General features: G+C 41.6%; 1 protein-coding gene across 1 annotated transcript in view; it reads left to right on the forward strand.

The window, feature by feature from the left end:
• The window catches only part of lrp2b (low density lipoprotein receptor-related protein 2b), a 44,599-nt gene that overhangs the window by 11,056 nt on the left and 13,330 nt on the right, over positions 1 to 20,213 (forward strand). Inside the window, exons 20-55 of the mRNA XM_061027956.1 lie at positions 427 to 564; positions 710 to 991; positions 1,094 to 1,336; positions 1,459 to 1,581; positions 2,546 to 2,662; positions 2,941 to 3,318; positions 3,612 to 3,860; positions 4,134 to 4,342; positions 4,516 to 4,700; positions 4,857 to 5,085; positions 5,475 to 5,652; positions 5,900 to 6,028; positions 6,242 to 6,408; positions 6,516 to 6,659; positions 7,020 to 7,129; positions 7,525 to 7,702; positions 7,888 to 8,101; positions 9,041 to 9,277; positions 9,400 to 9,588; positions 9,797 to 10,269; positions 11,494 to 11,941; positions 12,082 to 12,247; positions 12,348 to 12,506; positions 12,604 to 12,893; positions 13,299 to 13,502; positions 13,663 to 13,905; positions 14,089 to 14,214; positions 14,378 to 14,497; positions 15,059 to 15,190; positions 15,420 to 15,621; positions 15,696 to 15,991; positions 16,836 to 17,352; positions 17,444 to 17,599; positions 18,434 to 18,604; positions 18,710 to 18,933; positions 19,019 to 19,196. Coding sequence (XP_060883939.1) covers positions 427 to 564; positions 710 to 991; positions 1,094 to 1,336; positions 1,459 to 1,581; positions 2,546 to 2,662; positions 2,941 to 3,318; positions 3,612 to 3,860; positions 4,134 to 4,342; positions 4,516 to 4,700; positions 4,857 to 5,085; positions 5,475 to 5,652; positions 5,900 to 6,028; positions 6,242 to 6,408; positions 6,516 to 6,659; positions 7,020 to 7,129; positions 7,525 to 7,702; positions 7,888 to 8,101; positions 9,041 to 9,277; positions 9,400 to 9,588; positions 9,797 to 10,269; positions 11,494 to 11,941; positions 12,082 to 12,247; positions 12,348 to 12,506; positions 12,604 to 12,893; positions 13,299 to 13,502; positions 13,663 to 13,905; positions 14,089 to 14,214; positions 14,378 to 14,497; positions 15,059 to 15,190; positions 15,420 to 15,621; positions 15,696 to 15,991; positions 16,836 to 17,352; positions 17,444 to 17,599; positions 18,434 to 18,604; positions 18,710 to 18,933; positions 19,019 to 19,196 — 7,804 coding nt within the window. The remainder of the gene's footprint in view (positions 1 to 426; positions 565 to 709; positions 992 to 1,093; positions 1,337 to 1,458; positions 1,582 to 2,545; positions 2,663 to 2,940; positions 3,319 to 3,611; positions 3,861 to 4,133; positions 4,343 to 4,515; positions 4,701 to 4,856; positions 5,086 to 5,474; positions 5,653 to 5,899; positions 6,029 to 6,241; positions 6,409 to 6,515; positions 6,660 to 7,019; positions 7,130 to 7,524; positions 7,703 to 7,887; positions 8,102 to 9,040; positions 9,278 to 9,399; positions 9,589 to 9,796; positions 10,270 to 11,493; positions 11,942 to 12,081; positions 12,248 to 12,347; positions 12,507 to 12,603; positions 12,894 to 13,298; positions 13,503 to 13,662; positions 13,906 to 14,088; positions 14,215 to 14,377; positions 14,498 to 15,058; positions 15,191 to 15,419; positions 15,622 to 15,695; positions 15,992 to 16,835; positions 17,353 to 17,443; positions 17,600 to 18,433; positions 18,605 to 18,709; positions 18,934 to 19,018; positions 19,197 to 20,213) is intronic.

Here is a 20,213-nt window from a genome sequence, read left to right on the forward strand (position 1 = left end):
TATCCTGGGTGGAGCAATGGGCCCAGGTGCTAGCAGGATATGACAACTCCATGGCACCTCAAAGTAAAGACATGCACATGAGCACACACTCTAAGCAGGGGCCGTCACACAGTGACAGTTTTTCAAAATCATAGCTGTGCACTTTCCTAGATTTTTTTTGCTATATGAATAATACTTTGTGTAGTACCTTTGTTACTTTGTCTCTTTTAAGATTTTTTGTTGTTGTTGCAATAATGATAATCTATTTTGCACATTCAAAACAGTTGCACACCATAAAAATTGATGGGCTCCTTTTTCTGTTTTTGGTCTAAATTGAGTGCTTGACAGCTATTTGGAACTTATTCAATCATATTTTTGAATGTTGTTTTGTTAAGTACCTTTGACCGGTCTTTATAAAATGCTTAACTATCTATTTCATGTTTTCAGACTTTCTGTATGTGGCCGATACAAGGACCAGAGCGATATTTCAGATGAGGAAGAGGGATGGGGGAGGAAACATCATGATCAGACAAGGAATCACCGGCATTATGAATCTCAAGGCCTACACAGCTGACCTCCACAGCAGTAAGTCTACTCACAGGGAGGCTTTTAAGTCTGCAAATAGTTTTATTACAACTTGCAGGATCAGAGCTGATAGCTAAGCATTTATTAAACCAGAAATAAATAACCCAGAAACACACTAACTGTCTCTTTTTCATCCTCCTGACAGCATTTACCAGCCGGTGCAATGCTGTGCCCAACGGGCGCTGCAGCCACTTCTGTTTCCCGACTCCATCTTTCAATCGAGTGTGTGGCTGTCCATTCGGCATGAAACTCCAGTCCAATCAGAGGGACTGCATCAAAGACGATTCTGTTACCCCACCACCTGGCAACATCTGTGGAGACTTTTCCTTCGAGTGTGATGAAGGACGCTGTAGACCCAACTCCTATCGCTGTGATGGGATTGTCGATTGCGTGGATCAGACTGATGAGGCCAACTGCACCGACACAGGTGAACATATGCAAGAATGTGTGTTTGAGGAGAGGTGGAAGGTGACTTTGTTGAGCAAAGAAATGTATTTCACCATCTTCCTTCCTCATATGTCTTAACCAGGAGGGACCTGCTCTCCTCGAGCATTCACCTGCAACAACAAACGCTGCATCCTGAACAGTTGGCGCTGCGACGGCATGGACGACTGCGGCGACGGGTCTGATGAAGTGAACTGTCCCACTCGCCGCCCACCTAACACCTGTGCCGCAGATTACTTCACCTGCGACAACTCCAGGTGTGTCTCCAAAATATGGCTATGTGACGGTGACAACGACTGCGGCGACGGCTCTGATGAACGCAACTGCAGTAAGTATGACGTGTGCGTCCACTTTCAGCTCAGTCACCTGACATAAATAAACTTCATAAAGGAATGTTTTTTAAATGTTATTGAATGTAACTAATAAATAAGCGGGATCTGTGATTGACAGATTCAACCATCACTACGTGCCCTCCAAACTACTACCTGTGTCCCAACCACCGCTGCATCCACAGCTCCTACGTGTGTGACGGAGACCAGGACTGCCTGGATGGATCAGACGAGGCAACCTGTGGTAGGAATCATTGTAACTTCACACTGATATAACTGAAATCTTAGCATATTTATCAATGTGTATTTAGCAATGTTTATTTAGCAATGTTTATTTAGCATAGCCTATTTATCATAGCAAATATCTCATCACAATCAATTGAAGTTGCATTCACCTGACAAGTAAAAATACATATTATTTAAATATATTACACCCGTAAGGCCTGAATTGCTTGTAAGTATTTAAAATAGCTGCCAATGCAGCAAGCAGAACTTGTTTGTAAGTTGAAATACAGTAAATATCTCATTACATATCTTGAAATAAGACATTTAACTAATTTCAGTAAACAAGTTAATACATTTTGCCTGCAGTATTGGCAGCTATTTTGCAAATGACACACGTTAAGGTCTTATTCTTTGCTTGGTAATCTTGAAATAAAATGTGGATCTGGATTAGTTAGGGGAATATGGTTTACAATAAGTGTAATGAAATATGCTTTTACTAGAAATTGCTCAGTGATGTCATCCATTGGGTTCTGAGACTTTGAGCCCATCCATAGAGTTCGCTATATTGGAAATGCTGTCTCGATCTAACTTTCAGTCAACCTAGTAACAGACAAGGAGCTGGAGCTGAGGCGGACCTTGAGCCTTCTGAAAAAGAGTTTAACGTGCCCGCCTGACAGTCAGATTAGCCCCACCCCCTTATTATCAATAACTCTTATCCATTATCCCAAACAGGATGGGTATCGGCTTCATTTTTTAAAATAGCAGGTTGCTACTTGACAAATACAGTTGCCATGATTTAGGCTTTTTGCAGTGTAGTGTTGTGCTTTTTTTTTTTTACGTTTTTCACGTTAATTTAGATGAGAAATCCTCCTTAAAAAGATCATTTTTGGTTTATGAAATACCTTACTTGCAGTTGCATGGAGTTTCATTTCTTTCTGCTTACATGTATTTTACCTCTAACTTTTTCTCCTTTTCACCACAAGAGTTTCACTGCGGCTCCTATGACTTTGCCTGTGCCAGTGGGGACCAGTGTGTCAGTTCTAGATATCAGTGTGACGGCGTGTTCGACTGCAGGGACCATTCTGATGAACGAGACTGTCGTAAGCATGAAGCACAGCATTCAAAAAGACATGAATTATTTTTTATTATTATCAATTAAAGAGATAATGTCAATTTTGTTTATAATGCTGTAAAAATGAAAGATTGCAACAAATTAAACCCTTGCTTTTTTATTGTTGATTAGGCAGATAGATATTGTGCATCACCAAAAATCAGTACCTACTAGATATTATATGTCTGGCTTGTATTCAATGTTTCACTTAATGCCCCTTAAACGTCTGCAGTTTTAGTCATTTGTAAATGTCTGTGGCCCCTCCAGCCACTCGAGGTCCAGGCCTCTGCCACGACGATGAGTTCCAGTGCCAGACGGACGGTTTCTGCATACCAGACGAGTGGGAGTGTGACGGCCATCCAGATTGTGAGGACGGGTCTGATGAACACACCTCCTGCGCTCCTGTAACCTGCAGATCAAACTACTTCCAGTGCACCAACAAGATATGCATCCCTACGAGCTGGATATGTGACGGCGACAACGATTGCAGGGACAATAGTGATGAGCAGGACTGTCCCACCCCTCCATTTAGTTGTTCCTCCGGACAGTGGCTCTGCCCGACTGACCAGTTGTGCATCGACATTGACAAGTTGTGTAACGGCCAGAGGGACTGCCCCAATGGAGCGGATGAGTCACCTCTCTGCAGTGAGTTTTGAAAATGTCATGTCTTTTCAACTTTATTGAAAGGGTATACCTAACAATTAAATCAAATGGTGTATACTTACTGCTACACATTTATAATAAAAGGAAAACAACGTAACATGCACTCTTTCATAGTTGTTAAAGTCTAAGAAACTACAGAAAGTTGGCACAAGTATACCGTAATTCTTGTAAGAGAATAATGACAAACTAAAATGAAAAAAAGGAATATAAATCAAGGCCAAAGTTAACAGCAATACAGCATGACGATATTAACCCAGTCATTAAATATCTTAAAGACCAGGATGACTGTGTGCTGAACAACGGAGGCTGCAGTTTCATCTGTGTCCAAGGACCGTTCGGGGCTCAGTGCGTCTGTCCTCCAGGATACCAGCTGCTCAACGACTCGAAGACCTGTGACGACATCAACGAGTGTCTGATCCCGGGTTTCTGCAGCCAGCAGTGCTTCAACGAGAGGGGAACCTTCCGGTGTTACTGCTCACATGGTTATGTCCTGGAGCCTGACGGGCGCACATGCAAAGCTACAGGTAAGGAACATACAACAGGGACCAAATGAAGCTACAATTAAAGTGTGCAGAATACGTAGAAAATAGCTTTTTCATATATACTTGGTGTTCTTTAATGAATATATGTTGTCATTTTGCTTTGTGATACAAAAAGAATTCAAGAAAATATTTAGTAACTTGAATCAAAAATCCCTGTGGACAGAATTTGTAAGATTATTTCTGTTCACTTATTTTCATGAAACTCTTTTTTGTTGAGATGTTAGGAGAAAACAAAACATTTTTTTCTGCCCGTAGACCAACTAGCAGCTGTGCTACTGGTTTCCAAGCGTAGCCAGATCATGGCCAACCGGATCAACACAAAACCACCACAAATACGTCCGGTGATCAGCGGTTCCAGTATCGTGACTGTAGACTTTGATCGCATAACTTCCAGAATCTACTGGGCTGATGCGTCGCAGAAGAAGATATGGAGCTCCTTTCAGAACGGCACTGACAGACGAGAAGTAAGAGAACAACAACTGCAAATGCATTAAGGCAAAAGATTTCAACTACTGTTCATAACAATTCTTTAATAGATAGAATTTAAATGTAAAGGCTGTACAGGTACACCAAAAAAAACAACATAAAGTAAATTGAACTGCAATACCGTCCAGTCAATCCGTCCCTGTTGCTCTAGGTGTTCTCCTCTGGACTGATGGTACCAGAGAGTATAGCTGTGGACTGGGTGGGGCGGAACCTTTACTGGACCGACTCTGTCATGGAGAACATAGAGGTCTCAACGCTGGATGGTCGCTTTCGGAAAGTTCTCCTCTCCAAGAACGTAACCAGCCCACGTGGACTGGTGCTAGACCCTCGTAACTAGTGAGTTGATGTATTGAATAGGGTGTATAAATCAGATATTACATTGGGTTTATTTATGTTAAGTGCCATCCTCTAAAAATTCTGATATTTTCTAAAGAAGGAAAATTCCAAAGATGTTACAAACCTGTTGACAAATCTCCTTGTTCTTCCTCCAAGCACCAACTTCATGTTCTGGTCCGACTGGGGTCAGAACCCCCGGATTGAGCGGGCAGACATGGACGGCAAATCTAGACGAATCATCGTCAGCACTAAGGTCTACTGGCCTAACGGACTGGCCCTAGACTACGCCACACGCAGGGTCTACTTTGCTGATGCCTACCTCAGATATATAGACTACTGTGACTATGATGGCAACAACCGGCATCAGGTCCTGGCCAGTGACATGGTAGGTTTGGTCTGATGATTCAGTTATTTTTTGAAAACAAAGATGATGTTTTACACGTGGTGACTAACACAAACTGGAAAAGAAGAATACAACAAACGCTGATTTAAGTGCCACAGGATGCACCAGAATCAATTACTTTCTCACATTTGCCGTGTTAAGGGAATTTTAACTCTTATCCAAAGTCTTGTTTATGCCAAATTAGTTTTCCTGTCATGGATCTTAATTGAAAAAGACAAGATTTGAGAGATTTGGAACTCCCCAGTGTATATATATATATAGGATATGAGAATGGTCCTTAAATGCACATCTTAGCTTAAGATATAACCTTTCATTGGATTTTAAATTGTATAAAAATTTCACCCCTATACACGCCCACTTAAAAACCCCAGGTTCTCCAGCACCCACACGGTATGACCATCTTCGAGGACAGCATCTTCTGGTCGGAGCGCTACACCAGCAAGGTGATGACGACCAACAAGTTCCACGGAGGCAACATCACCACCCTGATGAACAATGTGTTCCAGCCCATGGGCATCGTGATGGACCATCCCATCAAACAGCAAGCAGGTAATTTCACAGCAAACGTTACCTGTACACTTGTGGTTTTCTGAAGACAACTCAATGTTGTATTCTGATGGCAGTTTAGTCAAGTAAATACATGTATTGTGTGTAATCAGTGAGTTTAAGCTGACCATATTAGAATTGACCATATGGATGACAAAACTCCACCAAGATGGCTGCACAAAATGATCACACATCGTGTCGTATGAAGTGTGATGAGGGTAACACAACTGCACTTTGGTTTTGTGTTTAGCCATCAACCACTGCAGAGAGCACCTGTGCACTCAGCTGTGCCTGCTGGCAGGTCTGAGGCCTCGGTATTACACCTGCCACTGTCAGTCTGGCTGGAAGCTGGATGCTGACCAACGCACCTGTATCAAAGGTCTGCATTTTACACAAGTTCTATTCTATGCACCTGTATTTAAAGCATTCAAACGTGTTAAAAGCTCCAACACATAAACCGCATGGATGGATATTATTTGTCTATTCCTGAATTATTTTTTGGAGTATCTGCTTCAATGGAATTCTTTTAAATAAGTCAGTAACCTGTTATGTGAGTTGTGTGTCATTATGATCCTGTGTACCTTCATTCTAGATGAGACTCCTTTCTTGATGGTGGTAAGGAACTCAGTGATCTTTGGCATTCCTCTGGACCCTGCTGACCCTTCCAACAACGCAATGGCCCCTGTGTCTGGCATCAGCCAGGGGAGGGACATTGACTTTGATGACCTCGAGCAGCTGGTTTATTGGGTGCAAAGCACTGTGAGTACAGGCATAAAATTAAACCTTAGAAAAATGTTTATGATTTCATTAAACGTAGGCTTGAGGCTCATTGTGAAGCACGGTCTCTAACTTTGCTTCAACATCAGGGGTCTATATGGCAAGTGAAAACCAGCGGTACCAACAGGTCTGAGTTTGCTCCAGCTGCTTTCATGGGCTCCCCGTCTGGTCTGGCTTTTGATTGGATTAGCCGGATAATGTACTACACCAATCCAACTGGTAAATCCATAGAGGTAAGCACAGTTGAAGCTGGCCTCAGATGAATAGAGTAGACAAAAATACATAAAACCCATAAAGGTAAACTAACAAGAATTATGCAGATGATGTGAAATAGTTCCCTCGAAATGATTTAATGAAATCTAAAATGTATTCATTTGAGATGTATGGTGGACTTTTATGAGTTCAAATGAATTTTCTTAAATTGCTACCTATGTTGTTTTCTTTGATTTGTAATTCTTATTTCATCATAAATGTTTTTAAATGTTACCTGCATGTTCTTTTTTTTCCTATTGTCAGTTCTTTGTCATATAATGTTCTTGCTTTTTTGTATCGTCATCACATCTACATTAAATCAAACTTGACACTTGACTTAGGTTATCCGTGTGGATGGAAACCAGCACTACAGAAAGACCCTCATCACATCCAATGGTAAACCAGAGGGGGCAGGAGAGCCTTTTGGAATTACTGTGGATCCTGCTCGAGGGTAAAGCATTTTCTCTTGGCTGAAAGAAAAAACAATGGAGTATTTAGTGTGTTACTTAAAATGAGTAACATAGGAAACCAATGGCAGCAATAACCCTCTTAGTGTCCTATTTCTGTGTGTATTATTGTAATTATTGATCATCTCTGCGTTTTCAATTGGCAAACTGATATAAGTTGGTTGACAAGAACTAAGTTGTGTAACTGTTTCAAGAACTATCATGTAATTGCAAATTACCCAATAAGAACCCAACTAAAACTAATGAACAGTTTAAGGCTACACAGGAAGATGTGTGTGCTCATAAATGATCCTTTTTGCACAGTACTATTTTATCAATGCAACAGTTTTACACCACTATAATTCATTTATACAAATAGTACTCTGTCCTCCTTTCACAGAAAACTGTTTTGGACAGACAAGGGGTCAGACAGTGGAGTTCCTCCGAAGGTTGGCAGCGCTGACATGGATGGAGGAAACCTGAGGAACCTCTACACGGGCAATCTGGCTAACATAGGATACATCACTGCTGACATTTCTACCAGGAAACTGTACTGGGGTGTGGCGGGCTCTGGGGTGGTATGTAATGGATAACTATCAATATTCAATTTTTGTCTTTGTCCTTTAAATATTTATCAAAGTCAAGTAAACAACAAGTTAATTCCACCTAAACAACTTGTGAAAATCTTTGCTTATAGTTTTTTTCCTCCCAGGTTCTGATTCAACTACTTTCAGTTACCTCTTCCTCGCTCTTCTTTCCCCAGATTGAGAGTGGCACCATGGATGGAGTAAGCCGGATGACAGTTGTGAGTGGCCTGTCACAACCATGGGGGCTGACAATCCACCAGAACCACCTCTACTATACTGATGTGGACTACGAGGTCATTGAGAGGGTGGACAAGGCAAACGGTGCCAATATGGTGGTGATGAGGAGCAGCATGGCTGGCCTGCGTGCCCTCAAAGTGCACGCCAGAGACAGTATGTGGATTTTTTTATTTTTTTTATTTAGTAAGAGATTTCTGTCCTTGAGTTTTTTTTGTTGTTTTCACTCAGACTGTTACATTATGCAGCAGGTAATTACAGCCACTGAGTAAGCGAGTAGGTGTTCAAGGACAACAAACTGCAGGACTGAGCACCACTTGTTTTTCATGATTTGAATTAAGCTTTTGTGGTGAATAGGCTGTCTTCCCTCACTGTTATCATCGCTCTATTTTATCTTTTTCAAAAAAGAAAAGAAATCATCTGCAACTTTTTGAAAACGTTCACATGGTTACATCTCATCGAGGATAAAAAGCTAGTTAAAACCATTGTTATGAAAAGAGGAATTCAAACCTTTGAATGCTCAGTGCAAAAGCATCTTTTAATAACAGTGCAATTTTGAATACCTTTTCAAAAAAAACATCCCAATGACACAAATCTCGACAAACAAAATACAAATGAAGAAAGACATTTATGTAATTTAAATGTTTTCGTTTAGGTTTTTTTAATGACTCAGAAGTTAAGACAAAAATGAAAGCTCTCGCCTCCTGTCATCACTATTTCTTCCTAATTAAACCAGAAATTATGTCCAATTAACATAATGCACAATAATAACACGAAGTTATTTTTCTTGCATGCTAAAAAAAATGCAGTTACTTTTCCACGTTAGAATGTGGCTCAATAGCAAAGCTGCACGTGATTCGCGTATCAATTGAAAATGTATCATCATGGTGTAAAATAAATGCACTGCCACTTCCAATCCCTGTGCAGAGTCTCAGTGAAAAGAACGTTTTTTGGGACCTTTACACAGAGACGGATCATAAAGTGTTGATATTTTAGGGTGTTCTGTTCCTTTGATTCAATAGTTCAGTTGGATTTCAGTGAGAGCGGGGATCCTATCATCCAGTCTTGATCACCTCCGTTTCTCTCCTTCATCAGACTCAGCAGGGACCACCAATGCCTGCAGCTCCAACAACGGGGGCTGTCCCCACCTCTGCTTGCCCAAACCCGACAATCAGAAGACGTGTGCTTGCACCACAGGTTTTCAACCTTCTCAAGACGGCACCCGCTGTGAACAGTTTGAGTCCTATGCAATCATCTCCACCCCCAAGTACATTCGTGGCTTCCACATAAACAGCTCAGACCACTCCGAGGCTATGGTGCCTATCGGGGGATGTATGTGGGCTCTATACAATTCTTGATCGTAACGTGAATGTTGTACAGCTTTTCTCAACATTTTTAATTTAACATTTACATTTATTGGATTCTATAAGTATGTTTTCTTGTATCTCTTTCAGCTTCCACCTATAAGGGCAAATTGGACCTCCATATCCAATCAGGCTTTGTGTACTGGACTGACAACAGCACCTCCTCCGCGTACAAGGGCATCTTCAGGGCCAAAACAGATGGAGGGAGCTACAGCCGTATCATCAACACAGGCGTTGGAAGAAGAGGCATTCAGGGCTTCGCTGTAGACTGGATTGCAGGTGTGTAGCCGATCTACCAATCTTTTTTTTTGGAGAACATAGAGGCTCTACTAGCATTGATTTAACCTCTTACTTACCTAAAAATGCAGAGATCACAGGATGAATGATCATCAAAGTGTATCAACCTCATGAAATTAAGTCCCTTGGCTTCTCTGAAAAGAATTAAAGATCTGCATTCTTGTCTTTTACATCCTTTTATTCACTCTAGGTAACTTATACTTCACTAATGCCTTTGAGAGTGAGACCTTCCTGGAGGTGTTTGCCATCAACACCACCTACAGAATGATTCTCCTCAAGTCCGCTGAGGACCAGCCCCGCGACGTGGCCGTCAGCCCCAAGCTTCGATATCTCTTCTGGACCGATGGTGGCCAAACACCCAAGATTGAGCGTGCCCTTCTGGACGGCACCAACCGCACTGTGTTGGCATCAGAAAGCCTTGCATCCCCTCGTGGCCTCACTATCGATTATACCAACGATTTCCTCTACTGGACCGATGATGTGCTTGATATGATCTCCAGGATGGCCCCAGACGGCACACAGAGGCAGATCATCCGGTATGGGAGCCGGTATCCGTCTCCTATGGGCATGGCTATATTTGGAAGATACATGCTGTGGGTGGATAAAAAGCTTGGGAAGCTCTTCCAGGCCAGCAAGGACCCAAACAATTCTGACCAGCCAGAGGTGAGAGTCATTTTCACAGTTTAAGCTCTCATGTGATACTGTTGTAACATCCCTAAATAGAGTTTGTTACAGAGATGACAGAGACTCTGTAACTTATGTAATTTCATGTTGTACATACATTTTATCGAACATTGTTCAATGACCTGTAAACAGTCATAGTTCCACGGCATTTGTATTTGCCGGAGCTGCAGCCAAAAACTGTGTGGTTAATGACAAATATGCTAATTCACATCTCAATCCATCCATTTTTTTTTACAACAAATAATTAAACTATTTTTTTCAGTTCATGATGGCTGCATTTGTTTTCTGACAAACAGTCCAAACCCCACAAATATTTAAAAAGCAGAGATATAAAACACAGAAAAGCACAAAATCCTCCCATTTAAGAAGCTTTACAAAAACAATGTTTGTGACTTTTGCCAGAAATATGCCTTCAATTAGTAATAGAGTAATTGCTTCAGCTCTGATCTCCACTTCCTAATCTGACCTTGGTTTAGTGCAATGACTCATTGACAGTAAGCTTTTCAGTCCAATGAGAAAGTAATCTTTCTTTGGTCTGGAGTAGAGATGAAACATAAAGCCTCATTTAGAGAATGGAGAAAACAGATGGCTGGAGGACAGTCAAGAGCACTAAGCATCACTACAATTTAGCAGGTGCAATATCAGTTAACAATGGAAAATGTCAAATTATATTTAGTTTTTATATATATATATTTTAATTGCAGACAGGGTTGGCCGATTCCTTTTCTTTCACTTATTGCCGCGATCTGATTTCTCTAAAGGTTCTAAACGGCTGCTTAATGAGATAATAAATGATATAGATGATAAACTGGATACTTGTTGTCTTTTTAGACATTTGATAAAACAGAAAACCCCAAATAGCTTTTTATTTGATAAAGAAAATAAGCTTTTGTTAACGCCTTAGTGTTCTGTTTTTTTTCTCGTCTTGTTATGCAGTGCCATAATGCAATGTGAAATCACAGACTTGGACACCAATAAAATTAATATGAAGGTACAAAAGTGTAATGATGGCAGAGCTTCCTTATGCTATTGTTGTGGAATCCTAGTCAGTGAAGGGCTATAGCTGTAGGGGCCCGAGTATTCTTGGGTCCAGAAAAAAGATTCACGAAGGAAAGTACTCATCGAGAACATTGAGTGATCCTTTTCTGCATGTGCTGTCCCATGTCCCATGCCAACAAATGATTTTCTTTTCTTTGGTACCAGGTAATGCGAGACAATCTTGACGGGCTGATGGATGTCACAGTCTTTGACGCTCATGTCCAGCCTACATCTGCCAATCAGGTGGGCTTTAACCCTTGTCAGGAGGATAACGGACGCTGCCAGCAGCTCTGCTTTGCCATCGCAGGCCAAGAGAAACCAAAATGTGGCTGTGCACACGGCTCTCTCCTAAGTAACGGAGTAACTTGTGGTTACGGACAGGATGAGTTCCTAATTTTCACTACGGACTACCAGCTGAATAGCATGAGGCTAGACCCCACGGATCACACCCCCCCCCTTCCAGCGGTGACACTGGGCTACAACGTGGTGGCTTTGGATTATGACTTCAAGGAGAGGCGTATTTTCTTCACCCAGTACGTAGGGATTGGTCGGAGTAAAATTGGCTACCTCAGCACCACATCCATCACCAGCCCACCTGTCATTATCGCCGCAAGTGAGATTAACATGAAATGTTTCCTTTTTGTCTTTTTGGCCCCCTATCTTTTGATATTTCTGCTCCTGTTTCTCATGTCCTTCCATTTTTTCCCCCTCTCTATTTATTTTACATTCTCGCTTATCTATTACTTTGCCCAGATTTGGATGACCCAGAGGGGTTGGCCTATGACTGGGTCAACAAGCGTCTGTACTTCACTGACTACTATAAGCGCAATGTCCAGGCCATGGGAGTGAATGGGCAGAACCGCTCCATCATCGCCCATGCGAACCGACCCAGAGGCATCGTCGTTGACCCCTGCTATGGGTAAAAACAGCAGGCCAAGCCTTCACTAGCTTATGATTTCAACACAATGATAATAAATACTGAGAGATCATTACCTTCTCACACTGCTCTATTTTCCCAGTTACCTGTACTGGACTGACTGGGCCTCTCCAGCTAAGATCGAGAGGGCTACACTTGGTGGAAACTTCCGGACCCCCATCATTAACACCAACCTGATGATGCCCAATGGTCTGTCCCTGGATTATGAAGAAAGGATGCTCTACTGGGCTGATTCCTCATTGTATGTTCATTTGTTTGTTAAGATGTTTCTGTATTGCAGCAGATCCCATCACTCAGATGTTTTCATTTATCTTCTTTTCAACTCCTGTTTTCTGCAGAGATCAGATTGAGCGATCCACTCTGACTGGAGCCAACAGACAAGTCCTCGTGCAGGGGGTCATTTATCCGTTCGCCCTTACCGTCTTCCAGCAGGACATCTTCTGGACAGACTGGACCGAGAGAGGCGTCTTTAGAGCCGGGAAGGACGATGGCTCCGGCTTCACAGTGCTGGCCCAGGACCTGCAGTATCGACCTAACGACATCCATGTTTATGCAGCTTCTAAACAGGAGATCTGCTCCAGCTCCTGTCAGCAGTTTAATGGAGGGTGCAGTCATGTCTGTGTTTCCGGTAAGGTTCAATTTTTCTTTATTGGTGCCACTGGTAGAGGCACTGAATGGCCTCTCTACATCAACATAAAAATATAAGATTATAATGCAGACCTCGCCTCAGATATCTAAAACTTTGAATATCCCTACCTGTCGAAATATCATTTAGTTTATTTTTTTAGGTTTGTGCATTGTTGTTTTTGGTGCCTGGAATTATTTCTAAAACCCAATTTAAACAATAAATACAACAAAATATAACATAAACACTCTTGGCACAATAAGGCTAAGTGTCTTACTCACTAGGACTTTCTCTCAGACTTTAGTGCAATTCTAAACACAAAAAGAAACACAGCACTTCTAATTAATCTTATCTCTGTGTTCCTCTTCATCCTTTAATGGCCACCACCTCCCATAATCCCTTCTGCAGGTCCGTTGGGTCCTGAATGCCAGTGCCCTCATCAGGGAAGTTGGTACCTGGCTAACAATGGCAAAGACTGCATCCAAGACAAGGGGAAACGCTGTGAGCCCGAGCAGTTCACCTGTCTCAACGGTAACTGCATCGCAGCGCGCTGGAAGTGTGACGGCCACAACGACTGCCACGACAACTCTGACGAGCTGGAGAGAGTGTGCGGTGAGACATGACATTTACGGTTCCTAATTTTCATTGGGCAGATAAGAGAAAACAAAGGAGGCACGTTTTAAAAATGTGTTGAAGGACACGCAAAAAAAGCCCGAGACATAAATATCAAGGCATTCAACTAAATCAGAACTCTCTTACTCCTTTCGTCCAGCTTTCCACACCTGCGCAGCCATCGACTTCACCTGCGACAACGGGCGCTGCGTGCCGCTCGGCTACATCTGCGACTACACAGACGACTGCGGTGACAACAGCGATGAGAGAGACTGCCCCTTTCCAACTTGTAACCCTGCAACAGAGTTCACCTGCGGAAGCGGACGCTGCATCGACGCAGACTTCGTTTGTGACGGCCACAATGACTGCCGGGACAACGCCACCTCTGATGAAATCAACTGCCGTGAGTGATGACTCGGCTGATTAAGGACCATTTCTCTTGCTGAGTTTTTAGTTCAAACTTCCTTTACAAAAGCAAGAAAATCACAGCTGTAATTTCCACCTCCCAGTTACTATTCTGTGTTTCTGAATAAAAAGGAATTCATGTCTGATTCTGTTCTTCATTTTTAATAATCGCCCCCTCCAGCTGACCGGACGTGTCCTGCAGGCCAGGTCAAGTGTGATAGCACCAACATCTGCATCTACCCCGAAAGCCTCTGTGATGGATACAACAACTGTGGAGACAACAGTGATGAGAATCCTCTCTTCTGCGGTGAGTTGAACATCAGGTGTTTATGCTGCTATTGTGTCAGCGAGAGAGAAGGTTACTCATGCTGGCAACAACAATATCAGCCTTGACGTTTTATTGTATCTGCTTGTAGATCTTTACATGCATGCACATCTGATCAAATGTGGATTGTATTTCTGTGCTACAGCGGGTCGTACATGCTCTCCGAATCAGTTCCGCTGTGATTCAGGGAAGTGTATCCCTGACTCTTGGGTTTGTGATGGCATCGTGGACTGTAATGATCGCACAGACGAGCCTTCCTCCTGCGGTGAGTACATTTAACACGCTGGCTGTATAGACAGGTGAAATTTCTATTCTAAAGCCTTCTTGCCTTTATATGACTGGACTGCTTGAGATAGATCGAGATCGGACTTACTTTTTAATTTTTAGCTGTTACTTTTGTGTCTCTTGTATGTTTCTAAATGTACTGTGAGTTTAGCCATTGCATTGGGGTAACACAGTTTAATATAGTTTTTTAGAATTTGTGTTTTAACTTAGTTGCTTATATCTCACAGCAAAGGTGAGCAAAATATGTAAATTGAATGGTGCTATTAAACCCAACTAACTCTACTTTTGTAACTGGAACAACAAACCCAGAGGGAGTTTGACCTACCGGTAACTCTTTTTAGGATGTCATTACTCCACTATCTATATTCACATAGGGTATATTTGATTTACTCTCTTAATAGTCACAATGTTGCATATTCAGTTCTCAATTTGTAGCCCTTTAAGCACAAATCCAGATAGCCTTTATGTAGTTTTTGTTGCAGTATTTTAGTCTGTAGATGGAGCAGATTTCTTAATATCTCTTTTTTTTGTTCCTGTATAGAGGATCAAATCAGAACATGCAACCCCAGCCAGTTTACTTGTACCAATGGAAACTGCATCCCCCAGTCAATGGTCTGCGATGGCAACAATGACTGCTGGGACAACAGTGACGAGGCTCCCGAGCTGCAGTGTGGTAAGACAGCAGCTTACATTTATTGACAAACAGAGGCTCATAATAGGCCACATAGTTATCTTAAAAAAACACTGTGCTTTATGTTTATTTTGCTCACCTGATGTTTTTCTCCTTGTCCAGTTTCATTATGTCTGTTAAAAAAATGTTAAAGCTACATTTCTGATCTTGAACATGTTTTCTGTGTCATTTAGTCAATCCATCCCTCTTAACTTCTCTCTGTCTCCTGCAGGCCAGCGTACCTGCAGCTCTAACCAGTTCACCTGCCCAACCTGGCACCCTGGTCATTCTCGCTGTGTGCCGTTGAGCTTTGTGTGTGATGGCGAGAAAGACTGCGCCAACGCAGCAGATGAGCTTCAGAATTGTCCAAACCGTACCTGCCACTTGAACGAGTTCGCCTGCTCCAATGGGCTCTGCATCTTCATCCCCTACCAGTAAGTAAGAAATGTGTGTGAGAAATGTGTTCACTGCTTGTGAACTATGTAAACTGTCATCTCCTCGTCCTCAGCTGTGACCGTGTGAACGACTGCGGGGATGGCAGTGATGAGTTGGGTTGCACCTACGACACGTGCAGCAGCAGCCAGTTCACCTGCAGTAATGGAGCCTGCATCCACTCCTCCTACACCTGCGACGGAGAGAGCGACTGTTTGGACGGCTCCGACGAGGCAGACAGCTTGTGCATCACACCGCAGCCCACCTGTTCTCCTCAGCAGTACATGTGCAAGTCGGGCGAGTGCATAGACGCTAATAAGGTGTGCAACGGGCAGAAAGACTGCCAGGACAACAGTGACGAGAAAGGCTGCGGTAAGAGAGATTTGGTAATATTATATAATGTCACAATTAGAGCCCCACCGATAATTTCAGCCGCTATTAGCTTATCCAGTGACTATCAGTATCAGCTAATTTTATCACAGATATTCGCTGATATTTCACAGATTTATTTGATTATTCATGCTCTTTAAACTCAGGTTTGAATTTGCGTTTATTCTGAAAAAATTAAACAAAAAACTCAATAATTATTTTTTTCAAATTTTATGACAAATGTTGCTAAGTGCTTTTATTTCCTTGAAAAAATAAATCTTTGTGGAAAGTTGAAATATAGTTAAAATGTTAAAGTATGCAACAGAAAGGGTAAGATTATATAACTTTTTCTTAACTAAGAACTACAAATAATCATCATTATTCTTTCTATGTTTGTATGTTATACTATAATAATAATATTTGATTGTTTTTATGCTGAAACATCATCAGTTGTTGACATATTTCCTACATTTATTTTTGCTGTTTAAACACAGTACAGCAGCCCTAATGATACATGATAACAATAATAATAATAATAGAGTTAAATGCTAGATATAAAATTGTAATTAAAAAAAAACTTTATTTATTTTGCACCAGTCTACACCCAGGTTACAAAGTTATTTAGCACAACAAAGTTAGATAAATGGAAAAAGCAAATGATTATCTTTAATGAATGATTATAATCTGGTTTTCAGTTAATTGACATACTGTTTCATGGTTTATTTAGGTTCATCCTAATCTCTGAGTTTGGTTTTCACTCTTTTGATCATAATGAGATCTCTCAATCTTATCTGTGTCAATTTTCCTGTTCTCATTAGTCATTCTTAATCTCTTTTCTTCTTTTCAGGAGTCAACGAGTGCCGCAGCCCTTCAGTCCATAAGTGTGCCCAGCTCTGCACCGACACCCTGACTGGTTACTTCTGCTCCTGCTACCCCGGCTACAAACTCATGCCAAACGGCAAAGCCTGCGCGGACCTCAACGAGTGCATCAGCACGCCTTCTGTCTGCAGCCAGATCTGTGAGAACACTGTGGGATCGTTCCACTGCAAATGTGCGCCTGGATACATACGAGAACCAGACGGACGCACCTGTCGTCAGAACAGCGGCATCGCACCGTACCTGTTGTACACTAACCGCTACTACATCCGCAATATGACCACTGATGGAACACAGTTGAGTATAGTCCTGCAGGGTCTGTCCAACGTGGTGGCGTTAGACTATGATCACTCTGAGAAGAGGCTGTACTGGCTGGACGCAGGGGCAGGAAAGATTGAGAGGATGCGTTTTGACGGGAGCGACAGGGAGACTCTGGCAGATGAAGATGTGAGAGGAGCTGAGGGCCTGGCACTGGACTGGGTGGGCAGGTATGTGAAGAGGAAGGGTCTTGACACTTTGTATATGCATTCAATCTGTCTGGCTAACTAAAACAAATAAAACTTTGTGTGTTTCCTGCAGGAAGTTGTACTGGGTCGACGGTTATTACGGCTCGGTTCATGTCATGGAGCTGGATGGACGTTACCAGAAACGAATGGTTTCAGGAGATTTCACAGATGGAAATAACACGTACCTCATCAGCAGACCTCGTGCTGTGGCTGTTAACCCTAAATATGGGTACTTAGACACACACACACACACACACACACATACACACACACACACACACACACACACACAGACCAAAACCATTGATCTGATTTATTATATTGAAAAAAGCAAACACAATGGTATTTGCCTATTTAAAGGTTTTTACATAGGTTAGATGTAATTTTGACACTTAACACTGGTCTTGTTAAGCACAGAAATGTTATAAAATCTCACCAGAAAGAGAAGGATTCAGCACTATATCATTGTCTGGACTCATGTGTTACAATTATTGAATTGCTTGTGCCAAATATCAATCATTTGATGAAAAACGGGGATCTAAATAGATTTCCCTGCCAGTTCTCCCTGGAAGCAAAACCCTTGAAGTTACCAGTAATTGGCCAAAGAAAAAGTTGGCAGCATAATAATAATGGACAACAGTGAAAAGAAGCTAAGGCAAGGAACGTGATGAGAGGGGAAACTCACACAAGGCAGTGAATAGATACATGAATCCTTCACTTGGCTTATTTAGGGATGTTTTATATTCTTCAGTTGATCACATCTTTTCATGTATCATTATATTATTGTCCTTAAAAATACAAGTTATTACATAATCACTGTGTGATGATTTTAATGTTGTCATGGGACACGTCTCCTATCGTTTTGTATCATTTCATTTTGTATTGTTTCATATGGTATTGTACCATATCATACTGTACTGTTCCGCTTTGCATTGCATGTCCTCATCTCATCGTCAGAGATTCCCATCTTAATGTATCCACTGTGATTGATTCTATGTTGCTTTGTTCAGAATTTCTCATACATTTTTCTGTTCCTCCATCCCGTCCCCTTTTTTGCTCCCAGTTGGCTGTACTGGACCGACTGGGGTGATGAAGCATATATCGGCAGAGTTGGCATGGATGGAACCAACATCAGTGCCATCATCACAACCAAGCTGGAGTGGCCTAACGCTCTGACCATAGACTACACCACCAACAAGATCTTCTTTTCAGATTCCCACCTTAACTTTCTGGAGTGAGTTTAGAGTCCTGAATCTTTATTTTGTTTTTAAAAGTTGCTGTAAAATTGTATTGTAAGTTGTATTGACCCATTCATGTAAAAAAAAAAAAAAAAATTCAGCTTTGCAGACATGGACGGCAAGAACCGCCAACGGGCCATTGCTGGTTCCCTTCCCCATGTCTTCGCTGTTTCCCTGTTTGAGGACTGGGTCTACTGGACAGACTGGAACACACACACAGTGGAGAAGGCCCACAAGTACACTGGTGAACAGCGCACAGTCATGGGCAACAACACACATCGACCCGATGACATTCATGTCTACCATCCCTACAGACAACCTCGCAGTACGTACATTTGGACTTTAGCTGTTTGAACTTTGGCTTCTCGTCTCAAAAGACTGTCGCTCAGACTTAACCATTTTCTTCCCAGGTGAAAACCCGTGCTCCACCCATCACCTGACATGCAGTCATTTGTGTCTGATTGGTCCTGGTGGGCAGCGTGCCACCTGCGTGTGTCCAGATCACTTCATCGGCCTCATGGTGGGCTTCAAAGTCCAGTGTGTCGCTGACTGCTCCAGCACACAGTTCCGCTGTGGAGACAATGAGAGGTTGGAAATAGAACATCAGGCTGTTTATGTTTCACCTCACAGTCATTATACGTTCACTTCTTAATGTCCGGATACACATATCGGTTAATACACATAAAATCCTATGAATCTACAGATAAACTGCTTTATACCATCATAAGCACTAACTCATATATTCATTTTTATTTTGCATTTCAGACATATTTACTTTATTTCAAGGGCAGGACATACAGCTCTCTTTGTGTATTGAGGATTAAGTTGCTACAAATATGGAGAAAGAGAGAAACTATTTTGACGCAGTTAATTAGAAGTTTTCAATGTGCAGTTTTATCGTCATTGTGAATTATTAGAATTAATCACACTTTGGATCCTTTAGAGGAAAGTCAGCGTTACTCCTGAATGTCTCACATTTACAGGTTTTTCTCATTTAAAGTCCTGATTTACTGAGACAAGACTTGAATATTATAGCATATTGTAGGTTTTCTATATTTAGGGGTCAGTGTTAGGCTATGTAATCGGCAATACGTTTTTATTATCTTTCTTGTTCTGGTTAATTGACTTCATCGTAAGATAGCTGACCTTTGTGACACAGCCCACTATCCTTGCCAAGATGAAGGGAGATGTTTAATGTCTGCCAGTAAGCTGAACAAAAAAACACCAAAAGAACTAGAAAACTGAATCATACTGACCAACTTTAGAAATAACAGATGAATCAGAATCAGCTTTATTGTCTTTTTAAGTATAAAATTAAATATCAACAATAAACATAATAAGCAAAGACTAATATGTACAAGACTAAATGAGAAACAGTGCAGTGGTGAATAGTGCAAAAGATGCTGAAGTGACATTATAATAAAAAATGCAGTTATGTGACAGATGGGTTAATTTACATGAGGTAGAGATGGCAAGATGTTTTACAACAAAAAGACTAAAATGGTTATGAAAGAACTTAAAGATTCAAATAACGATGAAGTAGGCTATTGAATAACATCCTGCAGATTTATTTTATATTCTTTTTCTTTTACTTACTTGTCGTTC

Source organism: Labrus mixtus, chromosome 21 (assembly GCF_963584025.1).
Source record: "Labrus mixtus chromosome 21, fLabMix1.1, whole genome shotgun sequence".
NCBI classification, from domain to species: Eukaryota; Metazoa; Chordata; class Actinopteri; order Labriformes; family Labridae; genus Labrus; species Labrus mixtus.